The sequence below is a fragment of the Phymastichus coffea genome, unplaced genomic scaffold (genome assembly GCF_024137745.1).
Source record: "Phymastichus coffea isolate CEN01 unplaced genomic scaffold, Cenicafe_Pcof_1.1 PCOF00028, whole genome shotgun sequence".
Classification (NCBI taxonomy): Eukaryota; Metazoa; Arthropoda; class Insecta; order Hymenoptera; family Eulophidae; genus Phymastichus; species Phymastichus coffea.
In genome coordinates, this window is record NW_026706839.1 from 433,732 (window position 1) to 447,675 (window position 13,944).

General features: G+C 38.1%; 1 protein-coding gene across 2 annotated transcripts; it reads left to right on the forward strand.

Moving 5' to 3' along the window:
* The first annotated feature begins 275 nt into the window (after positions 1-275).
* LOC131675652 (tyrosine-protein kinase Src42A) lies at positions 276-13,202 on the forward strand. Of its 2 annotated transcripts, none has more exons than XM_058954694.1 (7): positions 276-458; positions 4,150-4,824; positions 6,330-6,451; positions 7,211-7,374; positions 9,548-9,869; positions 11,057-11,392; positions 11,756-13,202. In XM_058954694.1, exons 2-7 carry the CDS (start codon positions 4,466-4,468, stop codon positions 11,962-11,964), a joined length of 1,512 nt encoding a protein of 503 aa, XP_058810677.1. In that variant the 5' UTR covers positions 276-458; positions 4,150-4,465; the 3' UTR covers positions 11,965-13,202. The 2 variants fall into 2 exon arrangements, with proteins under 2 accessions (XP_058810677.1, XP_058810676.1); XM_058954693.1 differs by having other exon boundaries at positions 277-458; positions 9,542-9,869.
* Positions 13,203-13,944: the final 742 nt, after the last annotated feature.

A 13,944-nucleotide genomic window follows, 5' to 3' on the forward strand; every position in this document is an offset into this window, starting at 1 on the left:
TATCGCATATCCGTTGCAAGTAGCCGCTTCAGCTGCCGTACATAGATGCAGTTGGATGCATTCTAACAGTCTCGCAAACCGCAGTCGGGTACGGGTGCGGGCGGTAGGCCGTCGCATTCCTGAGAGCGCCACCATCGCCTCTTTTACAGCGAACCATTATAGTATAGTGCAGTGTTTCTCTTTCCTCGTCAGTTTGTTGCGCGCGACAACGACGTCACAAGCTCTCTCTCTCTCTCTCTCTCTCTCTCTCTCTCTCTCTGCTCGTTTATATACATCTCTCCGTGCATGTGTATATGTGTACAATCGGTGTTGGTGTATATGCGTTGCTTGGCCGGGAAATAGTAATGGCGTTGCTTTGATCGCGGGCGTCTCCCCTTCGACATCGTCGTCGTCGTGTGGATCGTGTATCCAGGAAACTTTGCAACCTGGAACTCTAACCTTAAACTCAATCCTTAATCGTAAGTATACGTAATATGATTATTTGTCCAGATGTGTAGATACGCCTGGGTGTGCTTAAAAAATAAAAGGATAATGGGCGAGTCCAGCGGTATGCATGTCTATATTGTATATGCAGCTGGTAATCTCTTTCGGAGTGTGGAATTTAATCACCAGTGAGCGTCTAATCTCTTTCTGACAAGAGAAAAAATGTACGTGTATGCGCGAAAATTTTTCGTGTGTGTGAAAGTTGTGCGAAACGATTGTTGTGATTTTTATTTAAGACGTGAACGCAGCAGCGGCCTATCGGTGAAAACTTTCTACTTTCTTAATGTGTATGTGGATATCGTATATATGTATGTTCAATGCTTCTCGTTTATATACATGTTCATGGGTAATTAAATCAATTTTCCCTTTGAGATTCATTTCACGCTTAGTGACTTACCTGTTCGCATTTCGCCATCTAATTATACTAAAAAAAAGCAAAACTTCTGATTTCTCCTTTTTATCCTTTGATTATTTCAAATTTTATTTGCCGTAGATACGTCTAATTAATTATTTACATTTGGCATTTGGAGTGAAATCGGCGAGAAAGCATAATGGAAAAAACTTTCGCGATTATTTGGTTATTGAGGTTGCTATGAGTGCTACATGGTCGTTGCCTCTTTATTTTCCTTTTTTTTCTTTTAGTTTCGTGACAAGTTATATGCATGAATGCTTTGTCATTGACAGATTACCTCTTCACGTGCTCAATACCGCAACTTTTGTCTCTTTTACTTTGCAAAGTGCGTTTCCGATGCCTACGTAAAAGAGTCCAAAGACAAATTCAAAACTATCTTTTCCGGTATCAACGATTTAGAACTATATAAATTTCATAACAGGCGCGAAGAAAAAAATAGCTGTGGAATTATCTGTAAGAGTTGCTGAAGGAAACAAAGAAATGCCCAACGAGGCCCACACACGTTGTCTGCGTGCGTGTGCAAAAACCCGTTTTTAAACTCGCTTGCTGACTTTTACACTTGCGCCTCCAGGTGAAACTCGCTCACCTGCGGCGGCACGTCGTCGTAACACACCGACACACCGCGCACACTTTCACGCACAAATCAACGAAAGTTCTCCTTCGAGGAAGCGCGACGACCCTTTTTTCCTTCCTCGCACTTTCGCTTTGGCATCGAAAGAAGAAAAAAGAAATACACGCGCGCGAATAAATATAACGGTAAGTGAATTTCGCGTGGGCACGCGCTCGCAGAGCAGGTAAGAGTTTCAAAAGCAGACGCGCGACGATTGAGCAATTATTCTCGGCGCTCTCGACTAATCAAACTTGCGAACGATAATTCCTCTCTCTCTTTCTCATGCAACCGAGGCGAATGTATCCGCGCAAAGTACGTAAAACTCGTAGAATCGCGTATTAAAAAGGGGTAGAGAGGGGGGATGAACACCAACGAAATAATAACGTCACGAGCGCGAGGTGAAAGGAATTGATTTAGAATGCTCGATAAAGCAGGCGTACACGCGTTTTTTTTGTTTTTTTTTTCGCTCACATAATTGCGGCAAATGTCTTTGCGAGTTCACCAAGTCCTACGGAAAAACCCACGCGCGACTTTCGAGTGCGGCAGTTCAATGTACTTTGCAATCGCGTGCGCGCATATACAGAAGCGATCGGCGACCCGACAATCGGATATTCTAGAAATTTCATCGAAGAATCGCCTCGACTTGGCCAAAAACCAGTTTTCCCTTTCGCGCTTGTACGTGACGTAAATGAAGGAGAAAAAACTTGCCGGTGGCGCGCTCACACATACACACACACACACACTGGATCCTCCCATTCAGCTCAGGATGTATTTTACATCTCTGATGTATTCTTCGTCGCACGTTAAGAAACTCTCTCGGCTTTCAAAGTGTCGTTCTCCACACGAGAACGATTCTCCGATCGTTCCCGCGTCCAGAAATTCGACAAGTCCATCCCCGTCGTGTCGGTGGTCGCTCGAAGCTTTTGACACGCGATCTACTCCCTCAATCCGTTCGCGAAGGAAATATAAATGAATAAAGTACGCAAAGTGGCGCTATTCTCGCGGTAGACGACTACGTCTGTGTAAGAGAGAGAGTAGATTGTACAATGGCCATGCAGCAGCAGTGGCGGCAGGTCCGGTGCTCTTGAACGCACAGCAAACAAGGTGTGCCCGCGTATGCATACATACGTGCGTGCCGTGCATCTTACAAAGAGTTTATAATAACCTTCGTGCCAGTCGCTACCAGCGCCCATCAGGTGTACGTATATGTGTATACCAGTGCATTGTTTTTTATTATTATTATTATTATTATTGTTTCCGAGGAGCCCAAGGATATTTCGCGCGAGCGAGAGTTTCCTGGAAAATTTCACGAGGCGCACGTGAAGTCAACGGTTATTAATTACAGCACGTTGACACTCATTTTAATGGTCGATATAAAGCTTTTGTGAGCGTGTGTATTGAGAAATCAAGTTTTCCATTGAACTGATAAGAGGCTATCAATAAAGGGATTGCTTCGATACAGAGAAAAATGAACGAATCTGACGGATAAGAGTACACAGTGTTGAAATGACGAAGGTTGAGTATGCGAGTATTTATACTCGTGTGTCCGACGATTGTGAATGAGCGCATAGACGAGAGAGCAGTTAAGGTGATTTTCGGTGAATGGCCGCAGCGTCACGCTTGAAAGAGTTTTGCGTAGATGATGGTTCACTGACTGACTAGTTTGATTACGGAGTTTGAACGGCGATAAGGGAGATTTTTCTCTGTTTTATTCGTCATTTTCATCGAAACTGCTGAAGAGGTCATCAGCGTTCGTGAGTTTTAAGCTAAATCATGAAAAAAGAAAGCTACACGGAGTAACAATAATGCCGATCGAAAGTGTTTTCATAGCTGGTAAAAATACGAGATCTTATAAGCATAATTCGGTCAGAAAAAAAATTTACAGGCAAACATAAATCTATTTTTCAACGGCGCAATTTTAGTTTACATCAAAAACAAATTTTAAAACTCGATTTGCTCGCTACCTTACATAGAAAAAATACAAATCTCAAAAGCTGCGAAACACGCGGCGGCAAGTATTTTTCCCGGAGCCGACTCCCATACACAAAAAAACAAGGAAGGAGAGATCTCTCGCCTTCGTTTATAAACGTCGGCTTTTGAGGCACAGCACGCGCTGCGTGCGACTTCTCTCTTGTAGGGAGCAAAAGTAATTGAGAAAAGAGGCATTCCTGGCCCTTTGTCTGTGATGCTGCAAGTCGCCGCCGCCATGGGGGCTTTAATTTTCCTCTCGTCGAGCAAGAGAGAGAAGACCTTCGATCCGCGCGCGCGCAGTCGTGGGAAACGGTTTCCTCAGTCGAATCTCATTTTCGTCGTCCTGTGCATGTAACGTTTCAAGTCGCTTGCCTGTTGGTGATATAAGGATTGTTTGCCAGGTGTAATTGTTTGCTTGAAGTTTGTGGATGAAAGCTTCTTCTTTTTTTAAGGTTAAAAAACTTTGTAGTGTGATGTGCTCCAAAATACTTGAGAATAATTTGGGTAGAATGATATGTGTGATTTGATGATTTGTAAGGATACTGTTATTTTGAGAAGGATGCTTTAAAAATTAAAATGATATGTTAGTGTATGAAAGAATAAGAATAATCTATTTCTTTAAAATAATTTTATTTCTTATATCTAATTTAATGAAAAAAACTGTATATTACAGGCACTCTAATGTAAGTTAATTACTTATCAGACTGACCAACCTGGATCTGTTCTTCCTACTCTACAAGTATCTTCTAAGCAAACGCACAAACAATCAAGACTGGACTTACTTAATAATGTGCAGATGATTTTTCAAACGACACAAAAGGAACAGTGTATTACATAAATGGTGATCAGAGCAGGCGAAAACTGCTAACAGAGCAATGTGCCAAAAAGAATAAGTGAATAGTTTAATGTAGCGTGGGTGCAATAATTGCATTAGTGGCAGTTATCAATAAGGGCTGTGGCAAAGGGTTGGATAGCCTACAGTAGTCAAAATGGGAAACTGCTTTAGCTGCCAGAATGGTGTAGAGAAAGAGAAGCCAGACCGAATATGCAATCCAAGCATAGAGGCAGTGGCTTCCCAGGTGAGCCCAGTGCCAACACCACCGCCAGATCCTATTAGGCCAATGCCTCAGATACCAGATGCCGATGTACCAGCTGCAAAAGTCTTTGTTGCATTGTACGACTATGATGCAAGGACAGATGAGGATCTTAGTTTTAGAAAGGGTGAACATTTGGAGATACTCAATGACACTCAAGGTGACTGGTGGCTTGCTAGAAGTAAAAGAACCAGGCAAGAGGGTTACATTCCTAGTAACTACGTTGCCAAATTGAAATCCATCGAAGCTGAACCGTAAGTACCAAAAGTATCATAATTCAAAATATAAAAATTCCAATATGAATGAGTTAAGTACAATGGACAATATGAATTCATCAAATTATCAAAGTAATAATAGCTTACTGTAAATTATTCATTATCATCTGATATAAATGTAAAAGTATGTACCATTCTCTGTTGGCCAAAAAGCTTGAAAAATGTATTAATCCAATTTAAATCATGTTTACATAAAACCAACATAGTGTTTCTTATCTCTGTAATTCTAATTATTTAATTGAAGTAATAGAAATATGCTCCACATTTTATCTATATAAAAAATAAAACGAAAAAGTATATTGCAGGTGAATTATCAGAGCAAAAAGATCAACAGTTCTTTACACTTACGTGCACACTTATTTTTATTATTCTTCAAGCAATCAATTCATGATAAAAGAGTATATAATTGAGTTATACAAAACGCGTCAATCAGAAGTTTCATCAGTACATTTACATACAGCATTCTTTCTGACAAACTGACGAAATCCAAACCGATCAGTAATACGAGAAAAATCTCACCCACTTCTATCCGAAGTAACGAATCATCGTCCCTAATAAGTCATCACGCGACAACAAGCACATTCCGGATGAATGTTTTTTTTTTTTTGTCGTACTCTTCGTTAAATATGCTTGACGACGTCGCGTGCGCATGTACAGTTACCTTGCGCGTGTATGGTCGTGGCTCGTACAAAATAACACACATGCCGCGCGCGCGCGCGCGCGTGCTTGCACCGTTAATCGCGAGCCTCGCGATTTTCCCCGATGAAAATTGTTTTTCCGCGCGCTCGCGTTCCGACGCGACCTTGCTTTCACCTGTTGACTAATCTCCACCGAGACCCGACCGCCGTTGTTTCTCTCACTCTCTCTCTCTCTTTCTCGCATTTTCCAGTTGTTTTGCAACGCGTGCTTGTTTTATTGCGAATCCGGGGCGGCGCGTGGAGAAAGTTCCCGAAGGCGGTAGGTGTTGGATTTACTCGTTGTTGGACGTACTCGACTTGTTTCGCGCGTTCTTTTGCTTCTTGTTAGCGAGATTAAAAAAATATTTATCGCGTGGCACGTGACGTTAATTCGACTGTCCTTGCGTACGTTTCAATCGAGGGGCCGCAGCTGCTGCTGCTGCTGCTGCTGGAGATTGCAATTTTCGCAGATTAATCGGATAAAAAGTCGTGGCCTGCACGAATCGATGCGATTAGAGGCGTCGCTTTGAGGATAATCATTGAAGCGCGACAGTCCAAGAAAGCGCTTGCTTGCAATGAAAATTGCGCAAAAGCCCATTATATTACTTGGTTACGCTCGGTAAACAACGACTCGTCCGATGGATTTTAATTAGCAAATAGACGAGGTCGTGAATCGGCAATGATATTTACGAAATTGGTATAATGGCATCGTTAAAGAGACGCGTTCGTTCGAAAGTAACTATCCCGGCCGCGAGCGGCGAATGTTTTCATTGAGCGACCGCAGCATTTCATGTTCCCTGTTTACAGATGGTACTTCAGGAAGATCAAGCGAATCGAGGCGGAGAAGAAGCTGCTACTTCCGGAGAACGACCACGGGGCCTTCTTGATCCGCGACTCGGAAAGCCGACACAACGATTACTCGCTTTCAGGTACGGATCATAAGCTCGTTAAGAGCCTTAATTGACGCGCCGCCGTCGCCTTTGACAAGAAAAACGTTGCTTGCCTCGAGCCCGCGAGATTGTCGTTTCCTGCCCTCTCACGGAATCGTCGCAGCTGACCGCTCTGTGGTTTTGCAGTCCGTTTGTCCACTCTGCGCGTCAAAGTGGACGTATCGTGCCAGCGATAAAAATCGAGAGCCACGGTTAATTTTCCGCTCGCGGCTTGCACAACGAGCAGTCGTCGCGTCTGCGCTCGTCGGTCGATGAGATTGTGGCTGATTTTTCGTCTCTTTTAAACATTATCGATCGCTCCTCGGCCGTATCGCGTGATACGCTTTTCTTTTGATTGTCTTACGAATTATATATAGACGCTCGATGTTTGTTTGTTATATCATCGGTGGGGAACGCCGTTTCTTTTTTATCCGGAACAATCGTTATTCGGAAAATTACATCGCTGTTGTATAATTATTATCGTCGCGCGCGAGCTCGTAGTCAATTGAAAAACAAAAACCACTATTCTAGCTATATGACGGTCATTCAATTGTCACTATTATTAGGCATTCTCATCTCGGGAAGTGTATCGCTCGTCGATTTCCTGAATCGAAACAAGAGCCTTTCAATGATGACTCGGAAAAGAAAACGAGAGGCGAAATGTTCGTTGGGCATAATCGCGACGTCTGCACGAATAATGCGAAGCCACACACTACGCCTAGGACTGAGATTAATAAGCTTTCTTTCCAAAATGTTTAGTCCGCGACGGTGACACGGTGAAACACTACAGGATCCGGCAATTAGACGAGGGCGGTTTCTTCATAGCAAGGCGAACAACTTTCCGCAACTTGCAGGATCTGGTGAAGCATTACAGCGAGGACGCTGACGGACTGTGTGTCAACTTGTGCAAGCCTTGTGTACAGGTAAACTATTATCCGTCACGCCTCGGCTTACCCATTAATTATTACGTCTAGATGGAGTTTAGACAGCTCGCTGCATGTTGTCAAATTACGGATACAACTTCGTTTGTTGCTCCAGGCTCAAGGGATTTTGTAAATACGCGCGATGAAAATATCGATGTTGTTTGCATTGTATTTATCGTACTGTGATTTTTGTTGTTTCAAATACGGCTTATCGCGAAAGTCCCTGGAACTGAAATTGATAAAACCGCACACGCATGTGATAATAAACTAGATATTCAGAACTGATAAGAGCTTTTTTTAAAAGATAAATTTAACATCCTGTGTGTATTTTCGTTGTAAATTTAAGCACCGTCTAAACTCCAATTAGACTCTGCTCGTTATTATTAATGTCTTGTATCTATTTTTTATTCCAAATTCACCGACAAAAACATAACTAACAATTTAACGTAATTAACGATACTAACCAATTTGGCTTTTTGTTATCTAAGATGTAGTCAGGAAAGAAAAAATTTTGAATCAAAAATTGATCTTTAGTGTGAAATTTCGAGACGACTTGTCTTTTAACAGGATTTCTTTGTTTCTCTGTTTTCGCTTACCCTACCTTCCGCTGGATTTTCTTGGTAAATTTTACGTCCCACTAATTATAATTAAACATTTACGTTCATTAAACGTTCATGCGCATCGACATTATCATTCCTTGCTTGCACACATATGTATAGCATAAACCTGTTTTATACGGAATTATGTTTCAAAGATTTTAGTGCTTTTTTTCTGTTTCTACTGTTGTAGTCACTTCACAGGAAAGAAAACATTTGTTTTTTTTAATTTCTTATAATCGCACATCAATAGTCATTCGATTTTTATGCTTTGACACATATCAAGTATACAAAAACAAAAAAAATGATTTTTAAAGAAATAAGTTACGAGGGCGATATGTCTCGTTATTTTGTTGGAATTTACAATTTTTCATAATGAATAATGAAAAACTCGTTACTTTCAGATTCGAATGTCCATTGTAAAAATTTCACTTCCAAATATTTGTATAAAGCTGATAAAAATAATGTATGTATTAAGGATAAAGTCTGTCTAGCGCATATATATTTAAGCATATGACAAGGTATTTTTTGAGCAACGTTTTAAAAAAATTTGTATGCCAAAGAGTTGAAACTACAAAAGACTTGAGAAAGAATGCAAGACAAATGTTGACTGAGTCTTTGCATTTTCCAGCGACTGAATATTTTAAACATTCTAATTCTAAAGATGTACAAATCTTTTTATCATAATGCATGAATTTGCACTATTTGTACAAAAAACGAATACGTCCATAATGGAATTTAAGCATGTACAATTTGGTTGTAAATAATGGTGCTAAATTGTGCTGTGCTAATATATTTTAGTACCACAATTGGTTCCTTTTGTAATGCACTTTATATTTTAGTCGAAACAGAAGGAAAAAACGATGAACATTAAGTACATATATATACATTTGTAAATCTACTGAGAAAGAGAATCAAATAATGATAATAAAATTGGTTACTTGATATTGAAAAGTCAATCATACCTCCCTCACTCACTAGATCAAAGATTCATTCAAAATTTTTTTATGTTAAAGCTATCAAATTACTGCTAGAAGTCTCTCTCACAAAAATAAAAAAATTAAACGTGCTGTAGTGGAATGATTTACCCTAGTCTGTGATGGAAGCAATATAGAATCCATAGAAATTTTATCGTAAGAGGTCATCGTGTGGCTGAACCCACTGCAAAGGCTTCCGCATTAAGAATTGTAGACGTTTTAAGCACATCCATCGCAGACTTGCTTTCATTGATTAATCATACTCATCTTTTATATCAGAAGAAACATTTTATTCTAAATTCAATAGACATTTATTGATCATAACAAAAAATTGTGATGAATATATGTTTAATTATTAATTAATTGTGGTGTCTAAATAATCTCAGCTATAAACAGCATTAAAAGAAAGCAACTCTCGTAGATCAATTGCATATCCATGTGTCTCTCATCACTGACATTATCATGGCACTAGTTTATCGTTTCTATTTCTCTATTGAGAGAATTTTTCGCATCTTGTCAAAGCATTACCGATACAAAATACTCTCGACTAATAAATTTTTCTTTGTCGTGGCTTCGTCACTTCAATGTTTGTAGGTGGAGAAACCCGTAACCGAGGGCTTGAGCCACAGAACACGCGATCAATGGGAAATTGATCGTTCGTCCCTCAAATTTGTACGTAAACTTGGCCAAGGACAATTTGGCGAAGTATGGGAGGGATTATGGAATAATACTACTCCAGTGGCTATTAAGACTCTCAAACCAGGTACGATGGATCCTAAAGATTTCCTTGCCGAGGCGCAAATCATGAAGAAACTCAGGCATGCTAAGTTGATTCAGTTGTACGCTGTTTGTACAATGGAAGAACCGATCTATATCATAACTGAACTTATGAGGAATGGAAGCTTGCTTGAATTCTTGCAAGGTGAGTTGTATATAGTTTTAAACGTTGAAAATGAATCATCAGTGTGTCAAAATGAAAATAACTACTTAAGGACGTTCTCTTGGCTGTAAGGGTGCTCAACCGTGGCTGTGCGTGGAAAAATGAGTTACTTGCGTTCATCTTGCTTTTAACAAGAGGATTATAGACAGATTGCAGCGGAAAAGTTCAGAGCTTCTCTTCAGAGTGTCTATTTTTTCTTATAGTTGCTTTAAAAATTTGATATGTGCTTTTGTCCATTCATAAAAAATTGATAAAAACCATAGAACGCTTCTTTAGAATTTCACGATACTCTGAACAAAGGAAGCTTATTTTGTGCTGCATCGCTTCCCTATTTTTCTCCTTTTAATAGTAAAACCTCAAATTTGATGCACTATTTAAGAGATGTCAATAAACAAAGTTGTGTTGAAAAAATTTAGGTTTTCAAAAGTTTGTAACATAGTTTTGTTCATCAAAGTTACACAGTTCGTAACTTTAAGGTTATAATTTTTTATAAATAAACAAAAGCACATATAAAATTTTTGAAGTAACTGAAAGAAAAATAGACACTCTAAGGAGTAGCTCTGAATTTTTCCGTTTCAATTTGTCTATAGTCCTCTTGTTAAAAGTGAGATAAACGCAAGTATCCCATTTTCCGCGCGCAGCCGTGATTGAGCACCTCTACAACTAAGAAAACAGCCTTAACACGCATATACTTTTCTTCATAATTATGCATTAATACTAATCTTGTAATAAGTTATTATATTGAGGGATCAGTCACACAACATGCTTTTACTGATATCGTAATTCACGTCTATTACGACTAGACATAGAAACTTGTATAATAAATTACTAAAAACTTCTAAAATTCAAAATTTCTAAGTTGTATGTACATACGTAATCATTGTATTCATAGCGTCATCGTATCAAACAGATTCTTTTTACTCCGCATTGTTTTAAGTTTATCGAACACGAATACATTTACTATAATCATTTTTATCGCAAAAAACAATAAATATATACACAGGAGGAAACATGATAAAGAAAATAGTTGACATTTTTTCGACTACATTCCTTTTGTTAACTACGACATATATATTCGAATATGTATTTTATCTAACCGAATGCAAGCTTCCGGATGTTCAACTAAATAAATAAAACGAACGAGCAATGAAAACGAAATATATTTACAGGCAAAGGCCGAGGATTGAAACTGCAGCAGCTGATCGACATGTCAGCTCAGATAGCCGCAGGAATGGCATACCTCGAATCGCAGAACTACATTCACCGAGACTTGGCAGCGCGTAACGTACTTGTAGCTGACGGTAATGTGGTAAAGATCGCTGACTTTGGCTTGGCACGATTGATCAAGGAAGACGAGTACGAGGCACGTATCGGAGCTAGATTCCCAATCAAGTGGACTGCTCCGGAAGCCGCCAACTACAGCAAGTTCAGCATCAAGTCTGACGTCTGGTCGTTTGGTATTTTACTCACGGAGCTTGTCACCTATGGACGCATACCGTACCCAGGTCAGTTGAAGCGATTTAAAATGGGCAATTTCCGATATAAGATTTGCTAGAGTTATTTTCCTTTTTTTCTCACCACTACTTATACACCTAATTTACTAAGAGAATGACCTTTTTTCTTTCAACTTAATGGTCCGTTTGTTAATGACTTAATGATAGACTTCATTGTTTTACCCAGCAAATTAAATGTTAGTTATGAAATCTCTCGCAAAACAATACTAATAACCGTTCTCTCGAAGTAACTGAATAATTAAACTTCCATAAATATAGAAGTATATATTCGAAGCTTATTTTTTTTAATTAAACGCCAAACATTTATTAAGCAAATTTTTTATTTTTATATATTTGCGTAAATGTGTATTGCAGGTATGACGAATGCCGAGGTGCTGCATCAGGTAGAACATGGCTATCGTATGCCATGCCCACCAGGTTGCCCAGCATCATTATACGATATAATGTTGGAGTGCTGGAACAAGGATCCAGTAAAGAGGCCGACATTTGAGACTCTCCAATGGAAACTTGAAGATTTCTTCACTATGGATGGGTCTGAGTATAAAGAGGCATCGGCTTACTGAGTAATAGCCTCTGCGAAATATCGCAATATGCATGATCAACGTATCATGTAAAAACAAGAAAAAAAGAAATCTGACTATTTTAAAGTGCGTGTAAGTGTTTGGGACACTTTGTGATAAACGGACCTCTCTCTCTTTCTGTCTCTCTCTCTAGTGATTTACCGCGCGAAAAAAACAAGTGTGTTTATTTTTTCTTCTTTATTTTTTTTTCGTTTTTTTTTTTTTTTATTTTTGTAATTCTTTTCGTTTTTATGCATTCTGGCTGCCATATATAAGATTGTCGTCGAGAGGATAATGATAAACGAAAAAGATTGTGTCAGAGCGCGATGTTGCTCATGCACTCTTTTTGCGAAGATACCATTAATAAGTATCTAACTATCATTTCTTTTTTAGTATGCAATAATCCGAGCGCGCGAGGATCAACAGCAAAGCTATTGCGAGATAGTAGTATCAATTTTTTCCGTCAACATTGTATCCGTGTTCTTTGTTTTTTTTGTTGTTTTTTTTTGTATTTTTTTTTTGTTCTTTTTTATTTTTTATTGCAGAATTTTTCTGTGATGACAGCATTGTTGTGAGATAATACTCAAATGATTTTAATGAATTTTGACAAGAAGATATTTTAATATTTACGTCTTTTTTTGATTATACAATAAGCATCGATTTTCTGCAGTAGTTTTACTTTTGGTGCTCTGCTGTTCGCGAATTAGTGACGTAAGATTGTAAATTTGTTATAAACTCGATAACGATTTAAGATAAGTAACGATGTAATTCGCCAAGGATGTTTGGCACTATTAATCTTATAATCGTATTCCAGCAAGCGCACTCGTAACTGTTTATGTGTAATTATTGTAAAATGTGTACGTGTAATATTTACGTACGCGTATATACTGGAAGCTAGTTACTACTGGGGACGTAGATATGACACGTATGTGCTTATTTCACTTGTCTACCTTGCAAAAAGGTACGGCCTACGTAAATTTGCACTTTGCTACAAACAAAAAGACAAGTAAAAAGGGAACACACTCGTGAGGTGATTTTTTACTCTTAAAGTTTCACTCTTTTTTTTTATCAACCGCTTTGTACATTTTCGATACGCGATCTTGTGGACTTTATGGATTATATAGATAGATACACACGCTCGCGCGCGCACACACACTTACACACACACACACACACACACACACACACACACACACACACACACACACACACACACAGACACACACACACACACACACACACATGCTAATCAAATAATTTTTTAAATTATGTATAATCTATTTTATTTAGTGAATGAATTTACTAGCACGATTGTAAGGCATAAAATTGATTTTTTACTGCATGAATAAAGAAAAATGATACAAACAGTCCGTCCAAATATAAGTGCGACGATGGCTGTATTGTCAAGTCATATATATTTTGAAAAATTAATTTCAATACTATATCGTATGATTGTTGTTTTTCGAAGAAACTAAATAAAACTATATCATATTTATCAATATTATCATTCATATTAATGTATAGCAATTTAATCATAAAAGTGACCACAGAAATTGAAATCATTATCAAGTGATTTCTAATTTTTAACTAACTCATTGATATTGATGAAAAAATGTACTCAAATGTATGTCTGTAAAACTGTAAACTGTTAACTAATCATGATGCTTCTTGAACATACATTTTTATAAATAATGATTTTATTCTTTATTTTAATTTGAATTGCCTTACTAAAGTTAACTTTTCTATGACCGAAATTCATACTTTAAGTTTTCAAGAAAAATCAACTTTGTAGATATTGATTGCCAATATTTTATACTCATTAGATAAATTTTATGTCCCTTAAGAATAGTTTAATATATAGTGATTATATTGAATACAATAAAGTAAAAAATGGCGAAAAAACTTTTGATAATACATCATAAATACGAATATGATATGACTATTAAATTAACCAAAATTATTCAAAAATAGTGTATTTAATCA